The 25,853-nt window shown below is 46.7% G+C and overlaps 1 protein-coding gene across 2 annotated transcripts in view; it reads left to right on the forward strand.

Moving 5' to 3' along the window:
• The window catches only part of MYO15B (myosin XVB), an 810,836-nt gene that overhangs the window by 547,475 nt on the left and 237,508 nt on the right, over window positions 1-25,853 (forward strand). For both annotated transcript variants that reach the window (XM_078654532.1, XM_078654533.1), the window contains 2 exons: window positions 6,342-6,442; window positions 13,563-13,626. In XM_078654532.1, the coding sequence (XP_078510658.1) occupies window positions 6,342-6,442; window positions 13,563-13,626 (165 nt within the window). The remainder of the gene's footprint in view (window positions 1-6,341; window positions 6,443-13,562; window positions 13,627-25,853) is intronic.

Below are 25,853 nucleotides of genomic sequence, written 5' to 3' on the forward strand. Positions count from 1 at the left end.
CCAGCCCCCGCGGATGACGACTGGGACGAGTCTAAGGACCCCCTTGCCTGGCAATGTGACTCCGAGCAAGATTGGGTGGATGACCTGGAAGACGCGGGCAAACTCAATGTTTCTTCTGACCCGGGGTTGTCCTCTCCTCTGCCTACTATGGAGGAGGGTGCTTCCTACACCATGATGTTACATCGGGCTGCAGAGGCTCTTAATCTCGACCTCCCTACAGTAGCCCTCAAGACCAATCTCCTTACGGAGGTGCTCAAGACGGGGTCTACATCGTTTGAGCCGCTGCTCCCTTTCAATGAGGCCCTTACCAAAGTCCTCTTGGACACTTGGTTGCAGCTGGCCTAGGGGGCGCCGGTGGATAAAAACGGCGCCAGGTGTCATCGCCCGGCACCTGGTGATCCCGCCTTCCTTACCACTCACCCTACGCCTGAGAGCCTGGTTATTCAGGCCTCGACGTCGCAGAGTGCCTTTCCCATGGCTCCGCCGGATAAGAAAAGGCTGGAACAATTTGGCAAGAGGTTGTTCTCCTCGGCCAGCTTAGGGCTCCGATCGGTTAACACCGCCTGCTTGTTGGGCCTTTACTCCCACGCAGTGTGGGATTCCATGGCTCAGGTCTTGCCTCAGTGTTCTGAGGAGGTCCAGGCTGTCCTTTCCCAAGCGATTGCTGAAGGTAAGGATGCGGCTAAATTTGCCATCAGGTGTGGTTTGGACACCGCTGATTCGTTGTGCAGGGCTATTTCCATGACTTTGGTGTTGTGGCACCACGCCTGGTTGTGTTCGACTGGGTTGTCACCCACTGTCCAGGGCTCGCTCATGGACATGCCCTTTGATGGCTCCCGCCTATTTGGCGATAAGGCCGACACTGCTCTGGAGCGCTTTCAGGACTCTCCGGCCACAGCCAAGTCCTTGGGTCTTTCTACAAAGAACCCTGCCACTCCTGGGTTTCATTCCTTTCATGGCCAGGGCATGAGCACCCAAGCACGCACCACTAATAATCCTGTGCAAAACCAGCCTCAGAGAGGCCGCGGACGTGGCTTCCGCAGAGGCGGGTCTGGAAACCAGCTTGCGGGTCAATCCGCCTCTACCCCCGCTGTTTCCACCTCCAAGCCTTCCAAATCCCAGCTTCAGGGAGCACCCCATGCCGGTGGGTGGCAGGGTCCGCCACAACCTCCACCACTGGCGCGAGATTACATCAGACAGGTGGGTGCTGCAGATAATCTGCAAGGGTTATTCCCTTCCCTTTCAGTCCTTCCCTCCAGCAATGCTTCCTCAATACCACCGCATGCCGGGGGATCATTTGGCTCTTCTTCATCAGGAAGTCACGGACCTCCTGGCCAAGCGGGCCATCGAGTGTATTCCCGGACAGGAGGTAGGGAGTGGTTGTTATTCCCACTACTTTCTGGTCCGCAAGAAGGACAAATGGGGCCGGCGCCCCATCTTGGACCTCCGGGACGTCAATCGCTTCCTCCGGAAGAAAAAGTTCAAGATGCTGACTCTGGCTCAGGTCCTAGCTGCCCTGGACCCTGGGGACTGGATGGTAGGGTTGGGCTTGCAGGACACTTATTTTCACATCCCCGTCCTTTCGGCCCATTAGTGCTACGTGTGGTTCACGGTAGGCCAGGAGCATTTTCAGTTTGCCGTGCTCCCCTTCGGCCTTACCAGTGCCCCTCGGGTGTTCACGAAGGTGATGGCGGTGGTCGCGGCTCATCTGCGCAGGTCAGGGGTGTCAGTCTTCCCCTACCACCAAGGCAGGCTCACCCCAGGCAGTCTTCGACCACCTCTAGACTATGGCCGACCTCCTACATTTGCTGGGGTTCTCCATCAACGTGCCGAAGTCGCACCTGAGTCCTTCTCAGAAGCTCCCCTTCATCAGAGAGGTTCTGGATTCAACGCTGTTTTAGGTTTATCCTCCCGAGCAGTGAGTCCCGGATATTCAAACTATGATTCCGATCTTTCGGCCTCTATCCTGGGTTTCGGTCAGGGTGACCCTCCGGCTTCTGGGCCTGATGGCCTCCTGCATCCTGCTGGTGACACATGCCAGGTGGCATATGCAGGCTCTGCAGTGGGCCCTGAAGTTCCAGTGGGCACAACATCAGGGCAACCTGTCTGACCATGTTCAGATCTCGGAGGGCACTGCACGACAGTTGCAGTGGTGGCTCACGAATCGCGATTGGGTCAGTGGCAGATCCCTCTCCCTTCTCCAACCGGAGCACACAGTGGTGACGGACGCGTCCCTCCTGGGATGGGGAGGCCACTTGGGAGAGGCGGAGATCAGAGGCCTCTGGTCTCCGGCGGAGTCCCGTCTCCATATCAACCTTCTGGAGCTGCGGGCGATCCGACTTGCACTGAAGGCATTCCTTCCCTGTGTCTGGGGAAGTGTAGTGCAGGTGTTCACAGACAACACCACCGCCATGGGGTACTGCAACAAACAGGGCGGGGTGGGGTCATGGACCCTGTGTCAAGAGGCTCTGCGCCTCTGGACATGGCTGGAACGTCAAGGCATTACCTTGGTGGTTCAACATCTGGCAGGTTCTCTGAACGCCAGGGCGTCTGAACTCAGCCGCCGGTGCATGATGGATCACGAATGGCATCTGAACTCGGACATGTCGCAAGGTTTCTATCTGCAGCGGGGAGAACCTTGGTTAGATCTATTCGCCACCAAAGAGAACGCGCAATGTCATCAGTTCTGCGCCTTGGAATTTTCAAGGCGACACTCACTCGGAGACGCTTGTCGTCGCAAGTGTAGCTGCTGTCTGTTGTACACCTTTCCGCCTATACCACTTCTGCCCAGAGTGCTGAAGAAGATCAGGCGTGACTGGGCCCAGGTAATTCTTGTGACTCCGGACTGGGCTCGGAGAGTCTGGTATCCCGAGCTACTCAGTAAGAGCATCGACCCCCGATCCTCTTGTCTCATCGGGAGGATCTTCTGTCACAGCAGCAGGGTATGGTCCTCCACGCGGACCTGTCCAGCCTCCACCTCCATGCGTGGAGATTGAGCAGCGACAGTTGACACCTTTCGATCTTCCTCCCGAAGTCTGTGATGACATTCTGGCAGCCAGGCGTCCCTCCACCAAAACGGTATATGCCTGCCGATGGAACAAATTTGTGGCATGGTGCACAGCAAAGGCCATGGATCCCCTTTCTGACCCTCTTTCTGAGGTTCTCCTGTTCCTTCTCTCTTTGGCCCAGCAGGGCTCTGCTCTGGGAACTATCAAAGGTTATCTTTCTGCCATCTCTGCCTTCCTACAGCTTCCAGATAAGCCTTCTCTTTTTAACTCCCCGGTTGTTAACCGTTTCCTTAAAGGCATAACGCGTACGTTTCCACCCGTACCCTTCACAATGCCTCAGTGGGACTTAAATATTGTCTTGACTTTTCTGATGTGTGCTCCCCCTGAGCCCCTTCATAACTGTCCCTTACATCTTCTCGCTTTGAAAACGGCTTTCCTGGTGGCTATCACCTCTGCCAGAAAAGTGAGTGAGCTCCAGGCTCTTTCTTCCAAACCTCCTTTCCTTTCTGTTCATCCGAACAAGGTGGTTTTAAGGACCCGTCCTTCTTTCTTGCCAAAGGTTGTCACACCCTTCCACATCGGGCAGACCATCACTTTGCCCACCTTCTTTCCACCTCCGCATCCTTCAAGGGAAGAGGAGAGGCTCTACCATCTGGATCCAAAACGTGCGCTCGCATTCTATCTGCATTGTACACAGCAGTTCCTGGTGGATGATCAGCTCTTTGTTGGCTACGTGGGCGCCAAAAAAGGTCAGGCCGTGCACAAACGGACCATCTCCCGGTGGGTCGTTCTCTGCATGAAAGCGTGTTACTCCTTGGCCAAGAAGGAGCCTCCTGTGGGACTGCATGCCCATTCGACCAGGGCTACTGCAGACACTACTGCCTTGGGACATGGAGTTCCCCTGCAGGACATTTGCCAGGCAGCTATGTGGGCCTCGCTGCACACATTTACCAAGCACTACTGCCTTGACTGTCAGGTCCGGAGAGACAACTTCTTTGGCCGTTCTATGCTCCATGATTTTGTGGTGTAATCTCGTTCGCAGACCCACCACCGGGGTTGGTATTGCTGGGGTATCTATTCTAAGGTAAGGAATATATCACTAACCTTTCTCTTTCAGATGCACAAGTTACTACTTGTGTAACGATATATCTGTTAAAGACATTAGTGTGATAGATTCCTTACCGCCCCACCCATCCTCCTCGTTCTGTGAACTGATTACTAGGGTTAAGGTCATCCCCTTTTAGGGCCTTAGTTTTATGCACCAATGGTCAGTATCTTGCATGGCTCTGCGTTTCTGGCGCGGAAAGTCATGTACAGAACTGACGTCAGCACACATGGGTGGCGCCTAAGTACCCTCCATGATGTCATCTCGGCGCTTACGACGCCAGTGACGGGAGCAGAGCTGCAGGACGCCACCTACTGTCGCACAGGGGTACTGCTAAGCAAAACTTTCTGGATCCAGTCTGACGCCTGGGGATATTCTAAGGTAAGGAATCTATCACGAACTAATGTCTCTTACAGATATATCATTATACAAGTAGTAACTTGTGCAATGGGATTACTCTCCTGTGGGTGAGGGCATGCCCCTCCCTAAGACTCCATCAGCCCCTGTTTCCTCCTCCCTTAATGCCTTCTCTTTAGTATTAAGTATTTCCATTTTTCATCCACTTCTCTCCCACATGTACTACTAAAATGTATACTTAGTTGAGCTGAGATCTCCGCAGTTGGGCAAAGATTTCCGCACATAAAAGATAGAGGAGGCATAGGCATAGACCTCTGGACATATGTATGTAAATAGTATTTTATAGCACGTTAATAGGATTATTGTAGTGCTAAGAAACATGCTACAAAATGTAATTTATAAATAGGCCCCTGAGGGTCCATGCTTGAGAGATGGAGGTCCCACAAGTGAAAGGTAGGGGTGTCCTATCTGTCTAGAGAGATGGGTTTGTCATTTTTTGTAGTTGGGGTTACCAATAAACAAAAATAAGACACTTTTCTTTGAAGAGACTGAGGAATGTCACTTGAATGAGACATAGGTAATCTGTGGTGCATGAAACAGAGGCAGTTCATTTTAGGGAGCGAGTTCTGTTGTTTCATTTGGCCTAGACACATGGTGTTCCTTTGGATGAGGTTGATGGTTTAACGTCACTGGGGTTGAAGGGGGCTCATTTGGAGGGCAATAGTAGTTCCCTTGAATGAGGCAATTTGTCAAGGCTCCAAGATCTATTCTACTAACTCTTTTAAGTGTGAAATAGGGTCTGTTCAATATATTAAATTGGATATATTTAAACTGTGCATTGCATAATATTTTGTTCAGGTAGGCAAGTATCTTCATCCATTCTGACTCATGCAAAGCCTGGCCAGAGAGCTTACTCAACATGGTGAGACAGAGAAGTTTTCTTAGTTATTACTGTTAAGTTTTCTTCAGTAACAGAGACATTTGTTTGGTTTCTTTGGGTAAAACAGCGTCCGTCTTCTCTGGTGATTCAGAGCGAGAAACTTTGGATGAGATGGCGGAGTTTCCATAGGTAGGACAGAGGGAGCTTCGTTGAGTAGGATAGGAGCAGCTCCTTAGGGTATGATAAAGGAAATCCCTTTGGTGAGTAAAAGGGTTTCCTTTGGGTGAGAGAGAGGAATTCTGTGTCGTTGAGATAGAAGGAGTAATCTAAATGTGATTGCATGCGTATGGACGCTCCTAGTACCTTGGTTCTCGTTATATATGGTATGCCTAGCATTACTTCCCCTGCATTATATTTGCTTGTTTTGCCTCTATGATATGTTACCTCTGCTGTGTTTTATTCCCATGTTTTTTGTAGATGTTTGCATCATGTGGCAATCGTAACCCCCTACATAATCATCAGTTTGCATGAAACTTCCCAACCTCTCTTCTACTTACACCTATGTTAATTTTTGTTTTAGCTGTGAGGCAATAAATCATGTTCCGAACTTGTACTGAATATTCATCCATTTTTCTAAACCTCCATAACACCCATGTGTCATGTCCACATTATTTAAATCTGCAAAAATAAATAATTACATAAATAGACCTATTAAGGGTGATTCAGAGGGAGTTCTCTTTTGTGAGAAGGGGCAGTTCTCTTCAGGCAAATGAGATGGGACTCCTTTGGGTAAGCTAGTAAGAGCTTATTTTAGTGAAAAAGACGGAGTCCCCTTCAGTGAGGTAGAGGAAGCTCTTTAGGTGAGACAGGGTGTTTCCCATTTGGGTGAAATAAACAAGCTCCTTTAGGTGAGATAGATGCTGCATCCTTAGGCCAAGGTTAGTTTTGAAGTGTTTCCAGCTCATGCATTTTGTCTGTGTTTCCTTTGCAGAGCCCTGTCCCAAGTATGACCTCAGATGCTATGTCAGTTGATGGAAACCAGTACACTATGGTGGAGTTCGCCATGAAATACTTTCGGGAGGTTCGGACCATGTGAGTAATAGGTCAGATTTCTGGAACAGCTGACCCACTCTTCTTGCGTAATGGCTTTTCTTACAATCGTCCCCCATCTAATCGGAATACACACCCAATCAATCATGTGCCAATATTTGTTCCATTCTCATGTGAGTGCCTGTCCACGTCTTCTGGAGTACCTCTCCAATTTTCAGGTGACTCCTTTCCCACTTATCATGTAAGTATGCACCATTTGTTGTGTGAGCGTTTTCCCACATCTCATGCAAACTTAATCTCTCTTATTTTATTTGAATATGTTCCCTTTCCATATAGTTTCGTACATACAATGTTGCAAATATACCTCAGTCCTAATCCAAGGCATGTCAGAGTAGTGCTCTGCACAATAGGTAGAGTGTTAGAACTGTCCTACCTGCAGTGCTCATGCAGCCATATTGCATTTGTTTTTTTATTTTTTAATCTCTTGCTACTTGCATGAGGCCATTATGAATCACAAGAGGATAACACCTCAGCAGGGATGTTAAGACGTGGCATACATCTTGTATAACTACCAGTGCTTGAAGATGCTCAAGTTAGACTTATGAGCTGAGCCGTTAGTCGTCTTCTCGTCCCCTTTGGGCTGTATGGTGGTACTGGTGCACAGTCAGACATTATTTACAAAGGAATAACACTTTTTATACAATATCTATTGTTGCTACTTTCCGGATAAAAGACTTCAAAATAATGAATATGGATGATAAAAGTTTGATGTTGCACAGCCTGTAGTCAAAGCTACAATGATACTGCTTCCCATTCATCACATATTACGAGGAGCATAGGTATTTTACAGAGTGCCAAAGGGGCAGGGAAAACCACAGAACATTTGAGCAAGGGAATATTTTTATAGCAAAGGTTTTTGCCAAAGTACACTACATTGCAATATGATAAGAGTGCTTTTACCCCAAAAGTTTATAAAGAAACTAAATTGGGGTAAGAGAGGGCAGGAGGGACACACTGGAGTGTGGGCTCCGGACAATAAGTTGTGCTTCTGTGCCAATAGCCAGAAAATCTGCACTTATTTTGATAGGGTTGGAGATTTAGTACCCCACTGCTTGTAACAGAATAGGCAGGTATTGTTGTCCATGATCTTTCTGGGTTCCGAATGCTTTACTTTAGTGGAGGAAGGCATTGTAAGCAAATTGCATTGGTCTGAATTCTTCAATGTACTGTTATTTGCCAAAGGTTCCTGAATGTGTGCTCGCCACGCTTTTAGCAAGACATTTGTGATCAGGAATAACTGTTTTTCACCAGTATTGTATCTTTCATAGATTCACAAACCGGAATCTTGCCTGTGGTCATGGTGGGAGTCCCCCGGTCACTCATGACCTACCCCAGTCTCTGCCCTTCTGGAGGTAATGGGAGGGGTAGCCGTTTTTGTGTGTTGGCTCTCAACTAGGTGTGCATTGTTCACCTGATTGTTTCCCAAGTTGCATCTGATGAGGATTTAACCACATCTCACAGGAAGAATAGTTCTTTCAGTAGTGTATCCAGCAATGACAGTTGGAGCAGCCATAAGAGCTGCCTGGGGAATCCACCAACATCCTTTACATGGCTACCCGATGGCCTTTTTCTGTGAATCATCCAATGGGTCCATATCCAGGACATCCACCAATGTGGCACCCGATGTACCAGATGGTCCCCTAATCCCAGCTACTATTTTTCCAACAACATTTTCCTCAATCACCTTTTTTCAGCAGAGGATGGGCCAGACGCAGAAGCAAAAGAAGAGGAGACAACAAACGGGAACAATGACAACAACCCGAACCTCAGATACGGACCAGGAGTCAAACAGCATCAAAATAATAGTAGTCAATTTGTCACCTCGGATATTGACTGAAGATGAAGGAAGTTTTACGGAAAGGTGTGGGCTTTGTCCCCACCCCCTGCGAAGACAGATTCTGCTTAATAGTGTACTACACCAATGTTTTAGAAAGGTCAGATTCAGAGCTTTCTTCCAAGACAAATCAGCCTCAGACCCAATCACTATACCTTCCAACCATGCCTCACCCTTTTCTCTATAGGAACCGCTACCATCCGCTTGTGTAGAAATTCTTTCAGACTCAAAAGATCATCCAGGATGGGATGATTATATTGCTCCAATGTCGGATTCACACATTCCTCCTCCGGCAGATTCACCACCAGCAGACATTGGAGGATTCCACAACATTCTTGAAAGAGTGTCTAAACGTATCGACCTCCCTCTGCCTAAAAAGCATACTGAATGCTTTTTATTGATTTTAAAGTTGAGGCCCAGCGCTCAAAGAGATCCTTACCCTATAGTTCGATTTTATCTGGCAGGAGGATTTAAAACATAGGGAAATGCCAGCTTAAGTGGCAGGCATCTGTCTTCTCGAAGCTTGATAAAAAATACAAAGCTCCAGAGAACTGTCCAACTTGCCTTATTGGTCAGTCCAAACTGGACTCTGTTATAATGCAGAGGACTCAGAGGCGGGGAAAGAATCCATATTCACCGTCCACAGCTCCGCCTGTCTAAGAAGGATGCAGGCTGGACAACATAGGGAAAAGATTCTCAGCCATGGTGGCGACTTCCATTAAAGCCTCCAATGCTTTAGCCATCCTTGGGTGATACGATCATCAGATGTAGTCTGACTTGTCACCCCTCCCAGAGTATCTCCCAGAGGATATGAAGAAGGAGACCCGAGAAATCGTAATGGAAGGGGAGGTAGCCTCGTCCGAGATAATAGATGTAGACATGGATATTTCAGCCGCGGACCTTTCAGCAGATCCCAGGGGCACCAATTTTACATCGACAGGGTTGGCTGAAGGGCGACGTCGTTTCGACCAGGAGTTCAGTCAAAGATCCTCTATATGCCTTTCGATGGGGAAGATGTTTTCTGGAAGCATGTGAACCTTGCCTTGCAGTCCATAAAATCAGACACTGATACTGCTCATTCACTCGGCACTTTGCAGCAAAGGCCATTCCAGTCTTTTCATGGCAGAGGCTAATTCACTTCCTGACCGTCCTTTCAACAGGCCAGATAGCAAACCTACTTGCAGCAGGGGCTTCAAGCTCCTCCAGCTGGAGAAAAGTCTCAGGATGATCCCAGGAGGCAATGATGTAAAGAAGGCACCTGTCGCCTCAATCCCACCTCAATTCGGAAATCCACTGTCCAAATTCTTCAATCACTGGAAACTTCTCTCTTCCGACAGATGAGTGTTAGATGTAATCCTGCATGAATACATCCTGAAATTTGTTCAAAAGCCTCCCAATCCTCCTCTGCACAGGTCTGTACTTCGTCATCTGGTAAGTTTAAAGAGGGAAATTCAATCGCTACTATCCAAGGAGGTGATAGAGGAAGTTCCTCATGGCCAGCGCAGTTTAGGATTCTTTTCCAACTTCTTCTTAAAGAAAGAAGTCGGGAAAGTGGAGGCAAGTAATGGATTTGAGACTATTGAACAAGTCAAAAAACAGCCCTTCAGAATGTTAGCTCTTCAAGAGATTCTGCAAGTGGTGGACAAAGGGGACTTCATGACGTCCCTGGATTTTCTAGATGCATACTTTCATATCCCCATACGTCCGAAACACAGGAATTATCTAAGATACGAGGTGGCAGGATGCCATTACCAGTTCAAGATGCTCCCTTTTGGATTAAAGTCGGCTTCCAGTCTTGACCAAATGCATGGCTCCAGTGGCAGATTTTCTCAAGACGTTCAGGGCCCAGGTGTTCCCATACCTGAAGGACTTGTTAATAAGGGGTTCCTCTCTTTGGGTGGTAAAACAGTCGACTAAGGTCTGGCTTCAACTTTTCAAGTCTCTTGGTCTCAAAATGAACAACAAAAAATCCTCTCTCACTCCGTCCAGATCGACGGTGTTCCTGGGAGCGATCCTGGACTTAACAGTGTCAAAATCCTTTCCCACGAAGGAGAGGATTCTCGACCTAACATCAAACACTGAATTCCTATCTGCAAAAGAGTTCACTTTGGTAAGGAAGTTCAAGTCCATGTTGGATATGATTTCATCCTGCATCCCATTAATTCTCCTTTACGTGTTCCCATCTGTGCTGTTGCTTCCTCAGGTTTTGAGGAAGGTTAGTAGGGGGGACTGCGCTCAGCTCATTGTGATAGCCCCAGACTGGGCTCAGAGAATGTGGTGCTCTTCTAACCTGCTGAGTCTGAGTGTTTGTCCCCTGCTCTGTCTACCTCTTTAGGAAGGCCTGCTGTCCCAGCAACAGGGTGCTCCACCCAAACCCAAACCTCCATGCCTGGAGATTGAACGGAAGCAGTTGATCACATTTGATCTTCATGAAGGAGGTGGTGGATGTCATCTTGATTCTTCCCACCAATTCACAAATGTAATCTATTCTGGATGACGGACAAAGTTTGTCACCTGGTGTGAGGTCCATCAGTTCGATCTTCTGCAAGCTAAACTCTCTGATATGTTTGCCTTATCAGTCCGCCCTATTTAAGTCTCTGATTGTTATGCGTTTCTTAAAAAAGGTTTATATTCGGGGTTCTCCAGCACCTTTTCTTATGCTGCTGTGGGACTTTGATTCGAATCTTACCTTCTTGATGTGCATGTCTTTTATGCATAAGTGCATTTGTTGCCTGCGGATTTTGACCCTGAAAACTGTCTTTCTCATTGGGATTACTTTTGTGTGCCATGTCAGTGAACTGCAGCGGCTGTATGTGGAACCCCCATAGACCACCTTCTTTCCAGACCAACTGGGGCCTCAGGCTCGGGCATCATTTGTACCAAACATGTGTCCGGCTTTCTACATGGAGTCGTGCATCACACTCCCTGCTTCTTTCTTGCTGGCACATCCCTCTAAAGAGGAGAGACTGAAGCGGTCGGATCCCAAGAGACTCTTTGGCTTTAATGCTGACTAAACTAAGGAGCATCAAGTGGTAGACAAATTGCTTGTAGTGTACTCTGGTACCATGAAGATAAAGGCAGCCCAGCAACAGACCCTGCCCATAAGTATTGTTCTCTGCATAAAATGTGCTATGCCTTGGCCAAAAAATTAGCCCCCAGAGGTAGTTTGGACTGATTTGATCAGAACTAAAGCCACCACTACTTCTTTGGCTAGATGTGTTCCGCTGCTGGCCATCTGCCTGAGGGCTATAGGGGCGTCTGTCCACACCTTCACAAGGCATCACCTCCTTGACTCTCAGGTTCTCTGAAAGGGGCATTTTGCCCTCATTCCTGCAGGATTTCCTGGTGTCAAGTCCACTCCTGAGACCCTCCACCTTTTGAGAGGGTATCTGGTATCTATTCAAAGGTAGGGAATGTGTGGCTAGAAATACCCACCTGAAGAACAAATTACCTAGCTTCGGTAATTCTCTTTCTGGTGGATATTCTGTCGAACCAACTTCCTCCCCTTCCTGTGGAGTGGACTTTTAGTTGTTAGTTAAGTTGCATGTTAGATTCAGAACACTGTCATGGTTTTCAATCTGTTGCTAGTGCTGCACGTATAAGGGTGCAGATAGCTTTGTTGTAAACTTTCATCAGCGCACAGGGGTGGCACCCCTGTGTGACTCTGCTCTATCACTTCCAGAGGCAGGACAAATCCAACACAGAATCGGATGGCACCAACCTATCAATGCACAGGAGTTGATGCTGGAAGGTTTAAAGATGTTGTCTGTCAACTGGAGAATTCAAAGCGTGAGAAATCTGTAGTTAGATAGAGCATCCACTAGAAAGAGCATTACAGAACGTAACTAACTTGTTCATCATTTCTAGATGGAAAGCTAGTACCATATTATTTTATTCAGAGGAAACCTCCCCCTATCGATCTTCTAGATATGTCTTTGAAGTGGATAAAAAGGCATGACTTATCCAGTGAGGACTTTGGCAAGTCGAATGATGCCGATAGTCATCCCATTAGACTGAAACGCCCCAGGGTAATCAGGTTGGTTGGTAGTCTTTTGGAATGGAATCCAAAGGTCTAGCATCTGGTGCCACACAGCCCTCCCATTCATTGACTTCTATGGGTTGGTCATGTGGGAACAGTATTTCCTGAACTTCCTCCTCTTCACCATCCCTCCCATCATTATCTCCCTTTGCCTTGCTTGTTGGAAGCAGAAGGAGTTGATTTGAGGGGCTTGGATAGTAGACGTGTGAATCTGGTGGTCATTGCAGCTTAAATTCATCTACCAATTTGCAGCTAGTAAGCAAAGCAAGTGAGTGTGACTTCCTCCAGTGGGTTCTGTGTGGATGGAGGTAACCTAATTCAGTCGCTTAAGAAGAATGACGCCAAATTGTGCATTTTATTCCACAGTAGTTACCTAAATCAGTTGAAAAGCTATAGGTGATGAAGGAACATGCATGAAATATTCCAGTACTGTAATTGTGTGCCAAGCAAACGTAACCCGTCTTCTGGGTGGTGGTGGCACACCAGAGCATTTCTCAGCATAATGGCCATGGAAATTAGTTTATAAAATAAACCTGCAGTTCAAAACGTCAGGCTATGCAAGTTCGGGTGTGCTATACTTTTAAGGTGTATATACCATGGTAGTTCACTTCTCCATTCCAAAATCTATCCCTTTTCCTCTCTGCTCCTTCCAAGTTGATGGTCCCCATGACTGAAAATCTACTTGGAAGGGGTGGTGGAAAAATTAAATGTTAAATAGAACCCACAATCTTGCAGGGTAAGACTAATTTTATGGGCCAATACAACAGTACTAGCTCTGCATGCTCTGGCTGTGTGGTTCCCATTATGGCTCCTGCACCAATTTCTTGTTCCCAGATCCTGTGCCACATTACGTTTCTTCCTCTAACAAGATCTATCACATGACAGGCCCTGAACTCACTGTCACTGTAGTGTGATTGAAAGTGGGGAGTCTGCAGCACTGCCTATCAGGAAAGGGTGTCTGCCTGCTGGACTGGATTATAGGCATATTATAGAGAGCCAATGGTCTCATCCCCATCCCCTCCTGTTCTCTAACACAGCCCAAATGTGTCAACCCTCCAAAAAGCACACATTGTACATGTATGATAGGCTGTTCTGCATGTATACAGTTCGTACTGGCTGTGTCTGTTGACGTCAGAGTCTGGAGCTGTGCAGCCCCACCGCAGGAGATGGTGCCTCATAGGGGCATCTCCCTTCCCCACTCTCACTTTCTCTCTCTGCTTCCCTTCTAGGATGGGCTGGAAAGGGATGAGTGCGGAGGGGAAGAGACCACTGACCCTGGTGCAGCACACCAAAGTAAGTATCCAGGGGACCACATTTTGAGCAACTACTGGGTGCACCATCGACAAGTTATATCACCAGCATTTGGGTACTTTGTACTGGACATGATGCTCCCTGCACCCACCTACTACACTGATCACTTCTCAGTACCAGTAAGTGATCAGATCATAAGGCTGTGTTGTCACAGATGCTATTGATACCCTGAACCTCCACAGGGGATCTAATGATATGTAGCTAGCTAGTAAATTACTGAGGATAGCCAGTCTTGGTTGGCCTAGCTCTGTCGCAGTGAGGCAAAATCAGAAGAACTGATTTACTGTGTATTTAGCCTTCCCGGAATATAACATTGTTACAACTTCCACAACACTGTATATGATTGCTCACCTCGTTAAAGGGCATGGTGCACAAAGAGGGAAGGGACGACCTTCCAGGTGGTGTGTTACCGCCGCGTACAGGAAAGGATGGAGATTCACTGGCTTGACCTCTGTGGTGGCACAAGGTTAAGGTGAGGGAAGTGGGCAGTGATATTGCGATTAATAAGGGTTTCAAATGCCTTTTGTGAATAATTTGACAGGAAAATACAATCATAGAGACTGAGAGAAGCAGACGAGTCCACATTCAGGTCTCTGATTCAGAATGTGAATCTGTGTTACATCATTTACACTTAAGAGTCTAGAGGTGGGGTCAGGTTCTCTAAGGAGGCCCAATCACACTCAAGAGTCTAGAGGTGGGGTCAGGTTCTTTAAGGAGGCCCAATCACACTCAAGAGTCTTGGGGTGGGGTCAGGTTCTCTAAGGAGGCCCAATAACACTTAAGAGTCTAGAGGTGGTGTCAGGTTCTCTAAGGAGGCCCAATCACACTCAAGATTCTAGACGTGGGGTCAGGTTCTCTAAGGAGGCCCAATCACACTCAAGAGACTAGAGGTGGGGTCAGGTTCTCTAAGGAGGCCCAATCACACTCAAGAGTCTAGAGGTGGGGTCAGGTTCTCTAAGGAGGGCCAATCACACTCAAGAGTCTTGGGGTGGGGTCAGGTTCTCTAAGGAGGCCCAATAACACTTAAGAGTCTAGAGGTGGGGTCAGGTTCTCTAAGGAGGCCCAATCACACTTAAGAGTCTAGAGGTGGGGTCAGGTTCTCTAAGGAGGCCCAATCACACTCAAGAGTCTAGAGGTGGGGTCAGGTTCTCTAAGGAGGCCCAAATCTCACTCAAGAGTCTAGAGGTGGGGTCAGGTTCTCTAAGGAGGCCCAATCACACTCAAGAGTCTAGAGGTGGGGTCAGGTTCTCTAAGTAGGCCCAATCACACTCAAGAGTCTAGAGGTGGGGTCAGGTTCTCTAAGTAGGCCCAATCACACTCAAGAGTCTTGAGGTGGGGTCAGGTTCTCTAAGGAGGCCCAATCACACTCAAGAGACTAGAGGTGGGGTCAGGTTCTCTAAGGAGGCCCAATCACACTCAAGAGTCTAGAGGTGGGGTCAGGTTCTCTAAGGAGGGCCAATCACACTCAAGAGTCTAGAGGTGGGGTCAGGTTCTCTAAGGAGGCCCAATCACACTCAAGAGTCTAGAGGTGGGGTCAGGTTCTCTAAGGAGGGCCAATCACACTCAAGAGTCTAGAGGTGGGGTCAGGTTCTCTAAGCAGGGCCAAACTCCCCACCAACTCAGTTTGGGAACTTATGGTCATCTTCCAGCGAGTTTGCTATTCACACAAGTTTTCAAAAAAGTATTTTCCTTCCATTAGGTTCGCAATTCAGAAAAGTTATCAAAAGTATTAACAAAAGCTCATAAAATCCAGGTTTGTCAATATTTCGAAAGTTGGCCGGGGTCTAACACTAACAGCTCCTTCCTTGCGCCCAGAGGCCGCATGGTAGTCCTTTACACTTGCGGTGAGGGAGGGACCGGGGATTTCCATATTCGGGCTATAGCGAGCCTGGCTGCTAGAAGCATAAAACTAAAAGTCACTAATTGACTCAGTGGAGACAGGAACGAGATGTTTGTCCTTGTCCCTAGTATTTCTGAATACGTTTTCCATTTTTTAAAAGCTATTGAGATTGTTTCATTTGCAGAAGGAAACTCTTTAAAGCTGACGTTATCTGTGATTTTACGTGTGTTTTGGGGTTAGAACTAAGTTCACCTGCTAATGTAATCATTTTTATAAAATGGATAGTTTGAAACATTTGTTATCTGACTTACAGATGTTTTTTTGGTCAGCGTTGCTTTATTTTCAGGTGCCTCCTCTGGTGTGGAAAGCTGGAACAGGGCCTGAATGTAGGGTAGGGCATGGGGAAGATCTGCTGTAGGCTGGAGGTGCTTCACAGATAACAGGCCTGCTGGTGACAGCATCGTATGTCCTTGATTCATGGTTCTCACAAGCCTGAGGCAGTGGGCTCGTTATGCCGTGTCGCAGAATTCATGCTCCGACTTTAAGAAGGACTCAGGACCAAAAAGCAAATCCCACAGCTGTGCTCACGTTTGTAGCATTTAAGTTAACAAGCATTTTCAATGCAATAGGTTTTACAATTGCGAGATTTTAAGCTATTGGCATTATAAATGAAAATGCCTTTTATTTATCTGTTTTTCAAAGCAACACATATATAAAAGGCATTGTCATTTCTATTGCTTATAGCTCAAGCTTTCACAAATGCGAGACCTCTTTAATCGTGGCCGCTGCCCTTTCTTTAGAGGGTGCTCGCTGTATTCAGGTTACAGTGAGTAGTGTCTAAAGAAAAGGGCGCGGCCAATATTAAATTGAAAGCGCATATGGGGCACTTTTACACAAAGTGTAAAAATAAATAAATAAAGAAACCTTTTTTAGCACTGCCATGAAAGTGGTCACGCTGTAAATTAAATAAATAAGTGCGGCCACTAAAGTGAAAGAGGACCACACCGTAAATTAAATAATGAAATAAGTGTGGGCGCTATATTTAAAGCGGACCGTGCTGGAAATTAAAAAAAATACATGACCAATAACAATATAAAAGGTGGCGGTGTGCTGAGACGTCGTGGGTGGAATAGGGAAGATTGTTGAAGAAAATAGTGCTCAACGACTAGATAAAGCAGACCGTGTAACATGTAACAACACAAATAAAAATTTCAGTTGTTATGGGAGGTTACAAATACAGACAAGGCGGTACCAAGGAGGGACTACTAAGCTTATTCACAAATGAAAAGCAACGATTTTGAAAGGGCAGCAACAGGAGCGATTTGAAAAGATGGGCAGGGAAATGGGTAGAGCTTCTATGCCATACCTCAATAAAGCATGCCTCGCAGACCAGCGCATGCGCTGCTCAGGCTTGACCTAAAAACCTCTTACCATTTTTTTTGCCTTTTCAGATATAGCAACTCATCACCTGTGTAATATTTACTAAAATAATAAAATCTTCAAAATTGATGATACATATTAGCTAAAATCGGAATGTTAAATCCCAAAAACCCAAACAGTTTATTATTGTGTATTATGAAGAATTTTAGAGCTTCAACAGGAGATATATTTAAAGGAAAGCCAGCATAATAATCAACCTTATCATAAACAAACATCTATTTTCATTATTTATAGGCTCTATATAGCGTATGTGGAGCATCCTAGCCTCTTGAGGCTAAGTGTGCCTTCTATGGAGCCGTGGCCTCTTCATGTGTTCAAGCCCTTACATACCCCAAATGCACTCTCCCAGGAGTAGAGGGCAGATGGATTATGGTATAAAGGACTCCCTCCTGATAGTACACAACTCCTTTCCTCTGTTTGACTATTGCCCAGTGCTTAGTTTGTAAAAATGTAAGTGCCAAGGCCTGCGGTATTTCCAGGTCACTTCACGCTGTGCAGATGGTGGTTTTTATAATTTTATAAAGTAAATTGAACACATTTTCTTATTTATGAACGCAAAATCGACTGCACCACATTGTGATGGACTGTCATAAATAAGTGCCGGTCTTTAGAAATAAGTGCAACACAAATTAAGCAACTAAGTAGCCCCAGCTACATTCTAGAAGCCATCTGAAGCCCTGGGTGTGTATTAACCCGCTTTTCCTGTCAGGGAAGTAGGATAACGTAACGTTCTGGGGCGTATCATAAAAAGAGCATTGGCAGTGAGAGACTTTCGCTTGTGTCTAGCCATACAGGCCTCACACTTATATATCAATCCTACGTGTATGTCTACAACAAAAACCCACTTTTACTTTGAAGGAAAATAATTCATTTAGGCCGCCTTTAGGTCCTGAGTAGTTCAACTTACAGGAACAAGGAACATGCATTTAAATATTCTTATTTTGGAAAGAATTGCGACGCAGAGATTCAAGCCGTGCTGCGACTTCAGGAAGCAGATATCAGTGACGGACCTACATCGTTTACGCCTTTGGAGCCTGGTCTCCGTTCACAACGCAGAGTTTGCCCTCATCCACCCAAAGGTTTTTGGGAGGCAAAACTCTACTTTGCTGAGCATAAGAAGGAGTCTCATTTGGAACAGCGGTCTTGCTCCTGCTTCAAGTCATGTAGTCACTTCCAGTCAAGAGCTAGTCCTGTTCGACGTCCGATTGTCAAAGGCTTTAGGTAAGGCGAAGTCCAAACATACCAAGAGCGCTAGAAACCCAAGTGAGACTCAACCCCATTCCACCACTTGAGTCTGGCGAAGAGTTGTGAGGATGACACTGAAAGGGTTCACCACCTCCAGCATATCCCACATCTCATCCAGTGCTAGAGTTGGGCCCAATGCACCCGGATTCAAGAGGACATTATCTGCCCTGCTATAAATCTCATCCTTCAAGGAGGCCATGCTGCTGATCTTTCCAACACTTCCGACTTCCTCTGGTGTGCCTTTGGGCCCTAAGGAGCTTTAGAGGCCTCAGTCGAACTTCGGCAGCAAGTGCTCCCCCGAGCTACCTCCTTGGGACCAGCTTCTGGGCCCATACCTAAGCCAGTTCAGGCTTCCACTCCAGCTTCATGGTCAATTTCAGTCCTTTCCATACCAGTGTCACTGCAGACTCCGCTGATGCTTGAGCTGTCGACCCACGCCAGGTTTATGTTGCACTATGAGGTTACCATGGCACAAGCAGTAGTCATTCAGACAGATCCTGAGTCGCCTCTATGAGGCTTGTATTACCAGAGGGATGGGGGCCAGTAAAATGTTCCTTATGAAATTCATGATGTCATGGAGGTGTAGACAATCTGCTATTTCCTCAATACACTGGAGAAGTAATTTACCTAGACTTATAGAATGCCAGTGGACTATACACCTCCCCTGAGACTGTGCTGGATTCACCCCCGGATGCATCAGTGGAAGAAAGCACCTTCTTTGCAGTAGTAGTGTGCAAACTTACATAGGCGCTGAATTTACAATTGCCTAATCTTGAAACCAAAGCTAATTTACTGACTGAAATACTCCAACCAGAGCCATCTTCATTAGCAGCTCTGTTGCCCTATAATGAAGCTCGGATCCTCTGGTCAGTCGACCTATGGCCAGGTGCCCCAGACGGACCCCTGGTGACTCAGATTTTGTGACAAAACACCTTATGCCTGAAAGCCTTGTGGGGCAGGCATCGAGTAGGTGAATCCAAACACCATCCTATTAAGCCCTAGATAGGGAATCAAAGGATATTGACCCATGTGACAAAAATATATTTTCAGCAACTAGCCTGGTCCTATGTTCCTTGAATGCAGTGTGCCTTCTGGCACCCATGCTTTCTGGTACATGGCTAGCAAGAGCTTACCAACTTGCCCAGAAGTCTCCAGGATGTCCCTTGCCTATATGAATCAGGGTGGACAGAATGTATCAAAAAATGTTCTGTGCTCTAAATTAGACATCACCATGTATGCTATTGACACCAGCGTAGTGATTAGACAATGCTATTGGATATGGGCAGTTGGATATTCTGTGGACGTCCAGATGTCCCTCATGGGCATACCCTTTTGATGGATCTAGACTTTTTGGGGGAAAAGCTAACTCTAAGCTTGAGCCATTTAAAGATCCTCATGCTGCAGCATGATCATTGTGGTTATTGTTGCAAACTTACTAATTTCACCAGTAGTACAGAAAATGAAGAGGTTACTCCAGAGACCTAGTTTACCAGCAGCGTCAACCATCTCACCAGCGCAGCAGCTGGCCCAGGCTTTTCGAGGCAGATGTGGAGATGGCTGAACCTATTCACATGAGCAGGGGCAGTATATCTCTACTTTTTTCATTTAAGGGACCACCACATGGATGTCCTAGGTGTTTGTTGATTTCTCTGGAACCAAGAGTGGTAGAGCGGTGAGGAAAAGGTCTTGGTAGCGGTGCATTGTCCTCTGTATAAAGATATATTATGTTTTGGCCAGAAAAATTCCTCATGAAGATTTGCAGGCCCGTTCCACTAGGAAACAAAGCTTCAACAATTCAGCTGGCATGGGGAATGTCTATCATGGGAATCTTCCAGGCTGCACCTAGGGTATAAGTGCATACATTCATGAACGACTACTGCTTTGACACCAAGGACGAGAGAGACTGCCATTTTGTACTTCCGTGCACTTCAAAAGGAGCTTTCTGATTCTAAAGAGAGACCACTGCTCAAAGGGGCCTGAGCACATCTCAGCAAGGAGATACGAGAGGTGTAAAGAGTAGGGCTGGGGGCTTTTGTAACCTTTTGAAACATATTTCACTGAGGCTGACATCCAGGTGCGATCTTGTCACTCTTATGGCCTGTGTTTGGGGTTTTCAAGTATAGAGCTACTCCCTACTCCTGACGGCTCTCTGCAGAGAGAGCATAGCAAAGGAGTGAGCACTTCAAAGTGGTATACAAATTTAAAATTATGAAATAACACTTCCGGGTCCGGTCAGAGAGGTTACGTCCAGGTTCAGAACGGGTGCCTGGCGGAAAGGGCGGTGTGCCAAGTCGCCATCACCCCCCTCCCGAGACCAATGGTGCACGTAGTGTCAGCACCTTCCAATAAACTCGGTTTCTCTCCAAGTTTGAGGGAATCTAGCTAGTGTTTTGAAAATTTTTTACACTAGTAACCCCAGGTTAGGGTGGGCCTTAGCACGCCCATACCGCCGCGGTCCTCTTCACATCACACTGGCCCTGACTAAAGCCTGGCATGATAAACTGTTCATTTAAAGGCAGAAACATGTTGACCAACACTCCTGGGATAAAAATAGACTTATAATGTGGTCCTTTATCCCACACTTTTGTTTTTATTCATGTTCAATTGGCAAAACAAATAAAGCACGTTTTTTAACTTAATTGGACATTTTAAAATTCACTTATATCACTCTTCACCAATCACTGAACCAGCTCTGCAGTAAACTGGCATTGTAGCACACTAGGGTGGCATTCGGCTAGGTTGGTGAGTGAGGGCTTTTAGAAAAACCAAAAGTGGTTTAATTCACGAGTTAACGTTACAGTGAATGTGGAAACATGCTTGCTCGTCTTGTATTTTTCATATACTCCTTTGTTGTTGTTCGATACAAATTTAAAAGACAGAAGGTCTGATTTATACTTTGATGGACAAATTAAGTATTATCACCATAGCAGAGTACTATACTCCTGCCACTGCGACTGTACTCCATCTGCCATATTTAGAGATGCCCACTGGGGCAACAGACATCGTTTGTATTTCATTTCCAGTGGCAGTTGTGCTACATGGCTGAAAGTAAAAAAAAAAAAAAAAAGGTTGTGACTCAGCCAGTGCTGAATCCTAAATCGGATGATTATGCCCTATGTGGTTATGGCTCTTCTCTTGTGATGGTCAGTGTTAAACTGTTGTTTACTTATTGGATTATGATGCTCAGGGAAGGGGTACTCATCCTCAACCCCACTAACTTGACCCCTAATAGTTCCTACATGAAATACTGCCAAGCCCGAGCACACTAAACAAGTGAGTTCCTTATACACATTTCACAGTGCACAAAATTTTTAACAAACAAAGCAATATTAGTTGATGATGCTTGTCTAATGTTCATTCCAGCGAAATGTGTATAAGGACCTCACTCAGCCAGTGCTGACTGAGTCATAGGTGTTTGTTTTAATAGTGGAAAGAGGGAGGGGTGGGAAGCAATACAAAGGGAGAAGGGAGGCAACATGGAGGGCAGAGAGTGTGGGGAAAAAGCAGTATGATGTCGTCAGCGGTGTCCATGTCATAGTGTTTTTTTATGGCAGGTGGGGGCAACACAGACAATGGAGGGAGTGGTCTGGCCAACATGGACAACGGAAGGAGGGATGGCGAGCGGCGGCACGCCAGCACATGCAACGTTGTCTGCTTTTTTTAAATCTCAGCACCCCTCTCCTGAAAGCTTGGTGGTGCAGGTGTCAGCAAGCAAGACTAACTCCAACACGCTCCCAACTACACCCCCCCCGATAGGGAGTCAAAATGGGTGGAGACGTTCTGGAAGTAAGCCTTCTCATACACCAGCTTGGTACTTTGGTCAGTGAATGCCAGCTGCCTGCTTGGATATTATTCCAATGCTCTTTGGGATTTGGTGTCCCTGAAGATCTTCTGCCTTTCCTCATCCAGGATATACAGGACATTTGTGACACGGCCAAGGTCACAATTAGTTGTGGCTTGGACACCACCCCCTACATCGTGTGGGCAATTGGCAACAGTGTTGCCATTTGCCTAGTGGGAGACAGGATCTGACGATTCTTGCCGGGTTGGCAGGCCATAACGTTCAACAGGTGGGTCCTGTAAATTGTTCAGATTGGCTATGCCCTACTCATCCTTTCCACGCTGCTGCACCTTCCACTATTCCCCCAGCGACTGACAGGGGATCGTCTCTCTGTTTTGCAGCAGGTAGTCTAAGCCAATTGAGCCAAAAGGGCTATTGAGAGAGTGTCCACACCAAAAGTAACAAGAGGTTGTAATTCCTGGAGTCCAAGAAGGGTGGAGGCCTTTGTCCAATTTTAGACTTGCACCTTGTCAGCGCCTTCCTATGGAAAGAGAAATTCAAAATGCTCACGCTGGCTGAGATCTTGTCTGCCTTTGACCTTGGAGACTGGATGGTGGCATTGGACACCTATTTCCATACACCCTTTCTACAGGCCCGGCAGTTCATGGTGGGACACAAACTCTTAGTTTGCTCTGTTCCCTTTTGGTCTCACCAGTGCCCCTTGGTGTTCACAAAAGTGATGGTAGTGGTAGCAGCACATCTTCAGAGGTCCCAGTCTTCCCAAACCTCAACGACTGGCTGTTGAAGGCAAACTCACTCCAGGCAGTCTTCAACCCCTTCTGATGACAGCTAACCTCCTGTCATCTTTGGGGTTCATATCAACATGCTGAAATCACACTTGACTCCTTCTAAGACCCTCCCCTTCATCTGAGCCATTCTGGACATGGGTCAGTGTCATGCCTTTCACCTGGAGAAGAGAGTCTATGACATTGATCCCATCTTTCAGTCCTGAACCTGGATTTCAATGAGGTTACTCTGAGGCTGCTGGGACAGATGGCCTCTGGCAGCTTAATGGTCGAGCATACCAAGTGGCATATGCAGGCTCTGCTTTGGGATCTGAAGTCTCAGTGGGCCCAACATCAATGGGACCACCCTGACCATGTTCTGATTTCAGAGGAGAATGCAGAAGATCTGCAGTTGTGGTTAGTGGACCACAATTGGGTCCATGGCAGACCCCTTTCCCTTCTCTAACCAGAGCTGAGAGTGTTGACTGCTGCATAATGTCTGGGTTGGGGTGGCGATCTGGGAGATATGGAGATCGAAGGCTCCTGGTCTCTGGTGGAGGGTTGGCTCAATATCAACTCTCTGGAGCAAAGGGCCATCTGTTTGGTGCTGAAAGCCTTCATTCAGGGGGAGGCTGGTACAGGTACTCATGGACAACACCACCACCATGTGTTACTGCAACAAACAGGGTTGGGTCGCAGACCCTTCGCCAGGCAGCCCTGTGCCTCTGGAAATGGATGGGCCACCAAGAAATCTTTCTAGTGGTGAATCACCTGGCAGGATCATTGAATGCCAGGGGAGGTGCGCTCAGTCATCAGTGACTAGCTGATCACAAGTGGTAGTTACACTTGAAGATGGTTCAAGGTCTCTTCTGCAAATGGGGAGATTCATATCTTGATCTGTTAGCCACCACCAATAATGTGCAATGTCAGCACTTCTGTGTGCTGGACTTTCTAGGGCATCTTTTGCTTGGAAACGTGGTCTGCCTTGAGTGGGACTCGGGTCTCCTATATGCCTTCCGGTTGATACCACTCCTGTCCTGGGTTCTTAAGTTGATCAGGACCAAATGGGCCCCAGACATCTTAGTGACTTCCAATCAGGCACAGAGAATATGCTTACCAGAACACTTGGGTTTGAGCATCTGTCCTCCATAATGCTGTCTCTCAGGAAGGACCAGTAGAAGGGCAGGGTTCTGCACCCTGGCCTTTCACAATCTCCACTATCATGCTTGGAGATTGAGCGGCGACCGTTAACACCTTTGACTTTCCCACAGAGGTTGCTGGTGTCATCTTGGCAGCCAGGCATCCCTCAACAAAAAGTCTATACTCCTGTCATTGGGACACATTTGTAGGTTGGTGCGCTGCTAGGTGGATAGACTCCCTCCAGGCAAAGTTATCTAATGTTTTATTGTTTGTTTTGGCTCTAGCTCAGCAAGGCTTTGCTCTCACACAGTTAAAAGGTACCTTTTGGCCCTTTCAGCCTTTTTGCGATTACTGAATCAGCCTTCCTTGTGAAAGTCTCCAAAAGTTATGCGCTTTTTGAAAGGTTTACATTTGTTTCCTCCCTATCCTTTTGTCATGCCTCAGTGGGACCTTAACTTGATCCTCGCAGTTCAAATGTATACTCCCTTTGAGCCACATCACAGCTCTTCATTGTGACTTCTCACCCTCAAGACAGTGTTCCTCATCATCATCATCCTTGGTGCTGCGTGTGAGTGAGCTCCAGACTCAGTGTCATCCTGCTGTCCATCACCTTTTTCCCAGACAAGCTGGTTTTGCGGACATGATCATCCTTCTTGCCTAAAGTTTTGACACTGTTCCATGTTGGTCAAAACATCATCTTGCTGGCGTTCTATGCTCTGCCTTATTTCTTCAAGTAAGAGTAGAGACTCCACCGTTTAGTCCTCAAGAGAGCTCTCAGCTTTTATATTGATTGTACAAAAGAACACAGGGTAGACATTCAGCTCTTTGTAGAGTCCCCAGGAGCGACAAAAGGCACGGCTTGGCAAAAGAGAACCACCTCCCGCTGGATTGTGCTCTGAATTAAGATCTGCTATACATTGGCAGAAATGCAGCCTCCAGAAAGATTGCATGTTTATTCTACCTGGCTCAAAGCTGCTACCACTGTTTTACCAGGCACCAGGCAGAGTCCCTGTCCTCAAAATATTATTTGCTTTTGGCCACATGGACGTCCCTTCATGTGTTGCTGTAGCACCACTGTCTAGACAGCCAGGTTCGACAAGAGAGACATTTTGCCCTCTCGGTACTGCAGGTTTGAGTCCATCCACAGACCCACATCCAACTAGGTACTGCTGTGGTATCTATTCAAAAGGTTAGGAATCTGTGGCTAGAAGTCTCTAGCAGAAGAACAAGTGACTTAACTTAAGTAACGCTGTGTTTGGTAGAGACTCTTCCATCCTCCCCGTTCTGTAATTGGACTCCATTAATAACATCCCAAGTCTAGAAATCTGCACACTGGTCACATCAATGTGCTTTTCGGACTCTACATCTGGGGGCACGACACTCTCGAAAGCAACTGAGATCAGCATGCAGGAGTGGCACCTCTATAGTCCCCACATGTCATTTCCGGAGCGGAACAACATAAGTGCGGAGCCGCATGGCACCATCTATCGACACACAGCGACATTACTGAAAAGTTTCCAAATCTGGGGCTAGATGAAATCTCTACCAGAAAGTGCATTATCAAAGGTGAGTATCTTATCCATCACCACTCAAAGGAGAATTCCATTTCTAATAACATAAACAAATATGGTGCATTACTGAGTGTATTATACATGTTACTTTATTTAACTTTTCTTCAAGAAATCTATAATGGCTACCAGAGGCAGTGCCGTTTACAGTTTCATTAACATCAGAACATTCTACATGTGATGTCTGTGACATACAAAAGTGAAAATAAATATGTACTTTATTATGATTGGGTGGCCTGCCCTTTCCTGGTGTAGGAGGACATTAAAACATGTTAATGCAAATGAGTATCAATGCCTGAGAAGTAGCGTTTGAGGTATTTAACTCATTTTTACTCACTTTTAATTCTAAGATGTTCTTTAACAAATGTGTTTGTGGATACACCACTAGTACATTTTGAGCCTTCTTCCAC

Source organism: Lissotriton helveticus, chromosome 7, assembly GCF_964261635.1.
Source record: "Lissotriton helveticus chromosome 7, aLisHel1.1, whole genome shotgun sequence".
NCBI classification, from domain to species: Eukaryota; Metazoa; Chordata; class Amphibia; order Caudata; family Salamandridae; genus Lissotriton; species Lissotriton helveticus.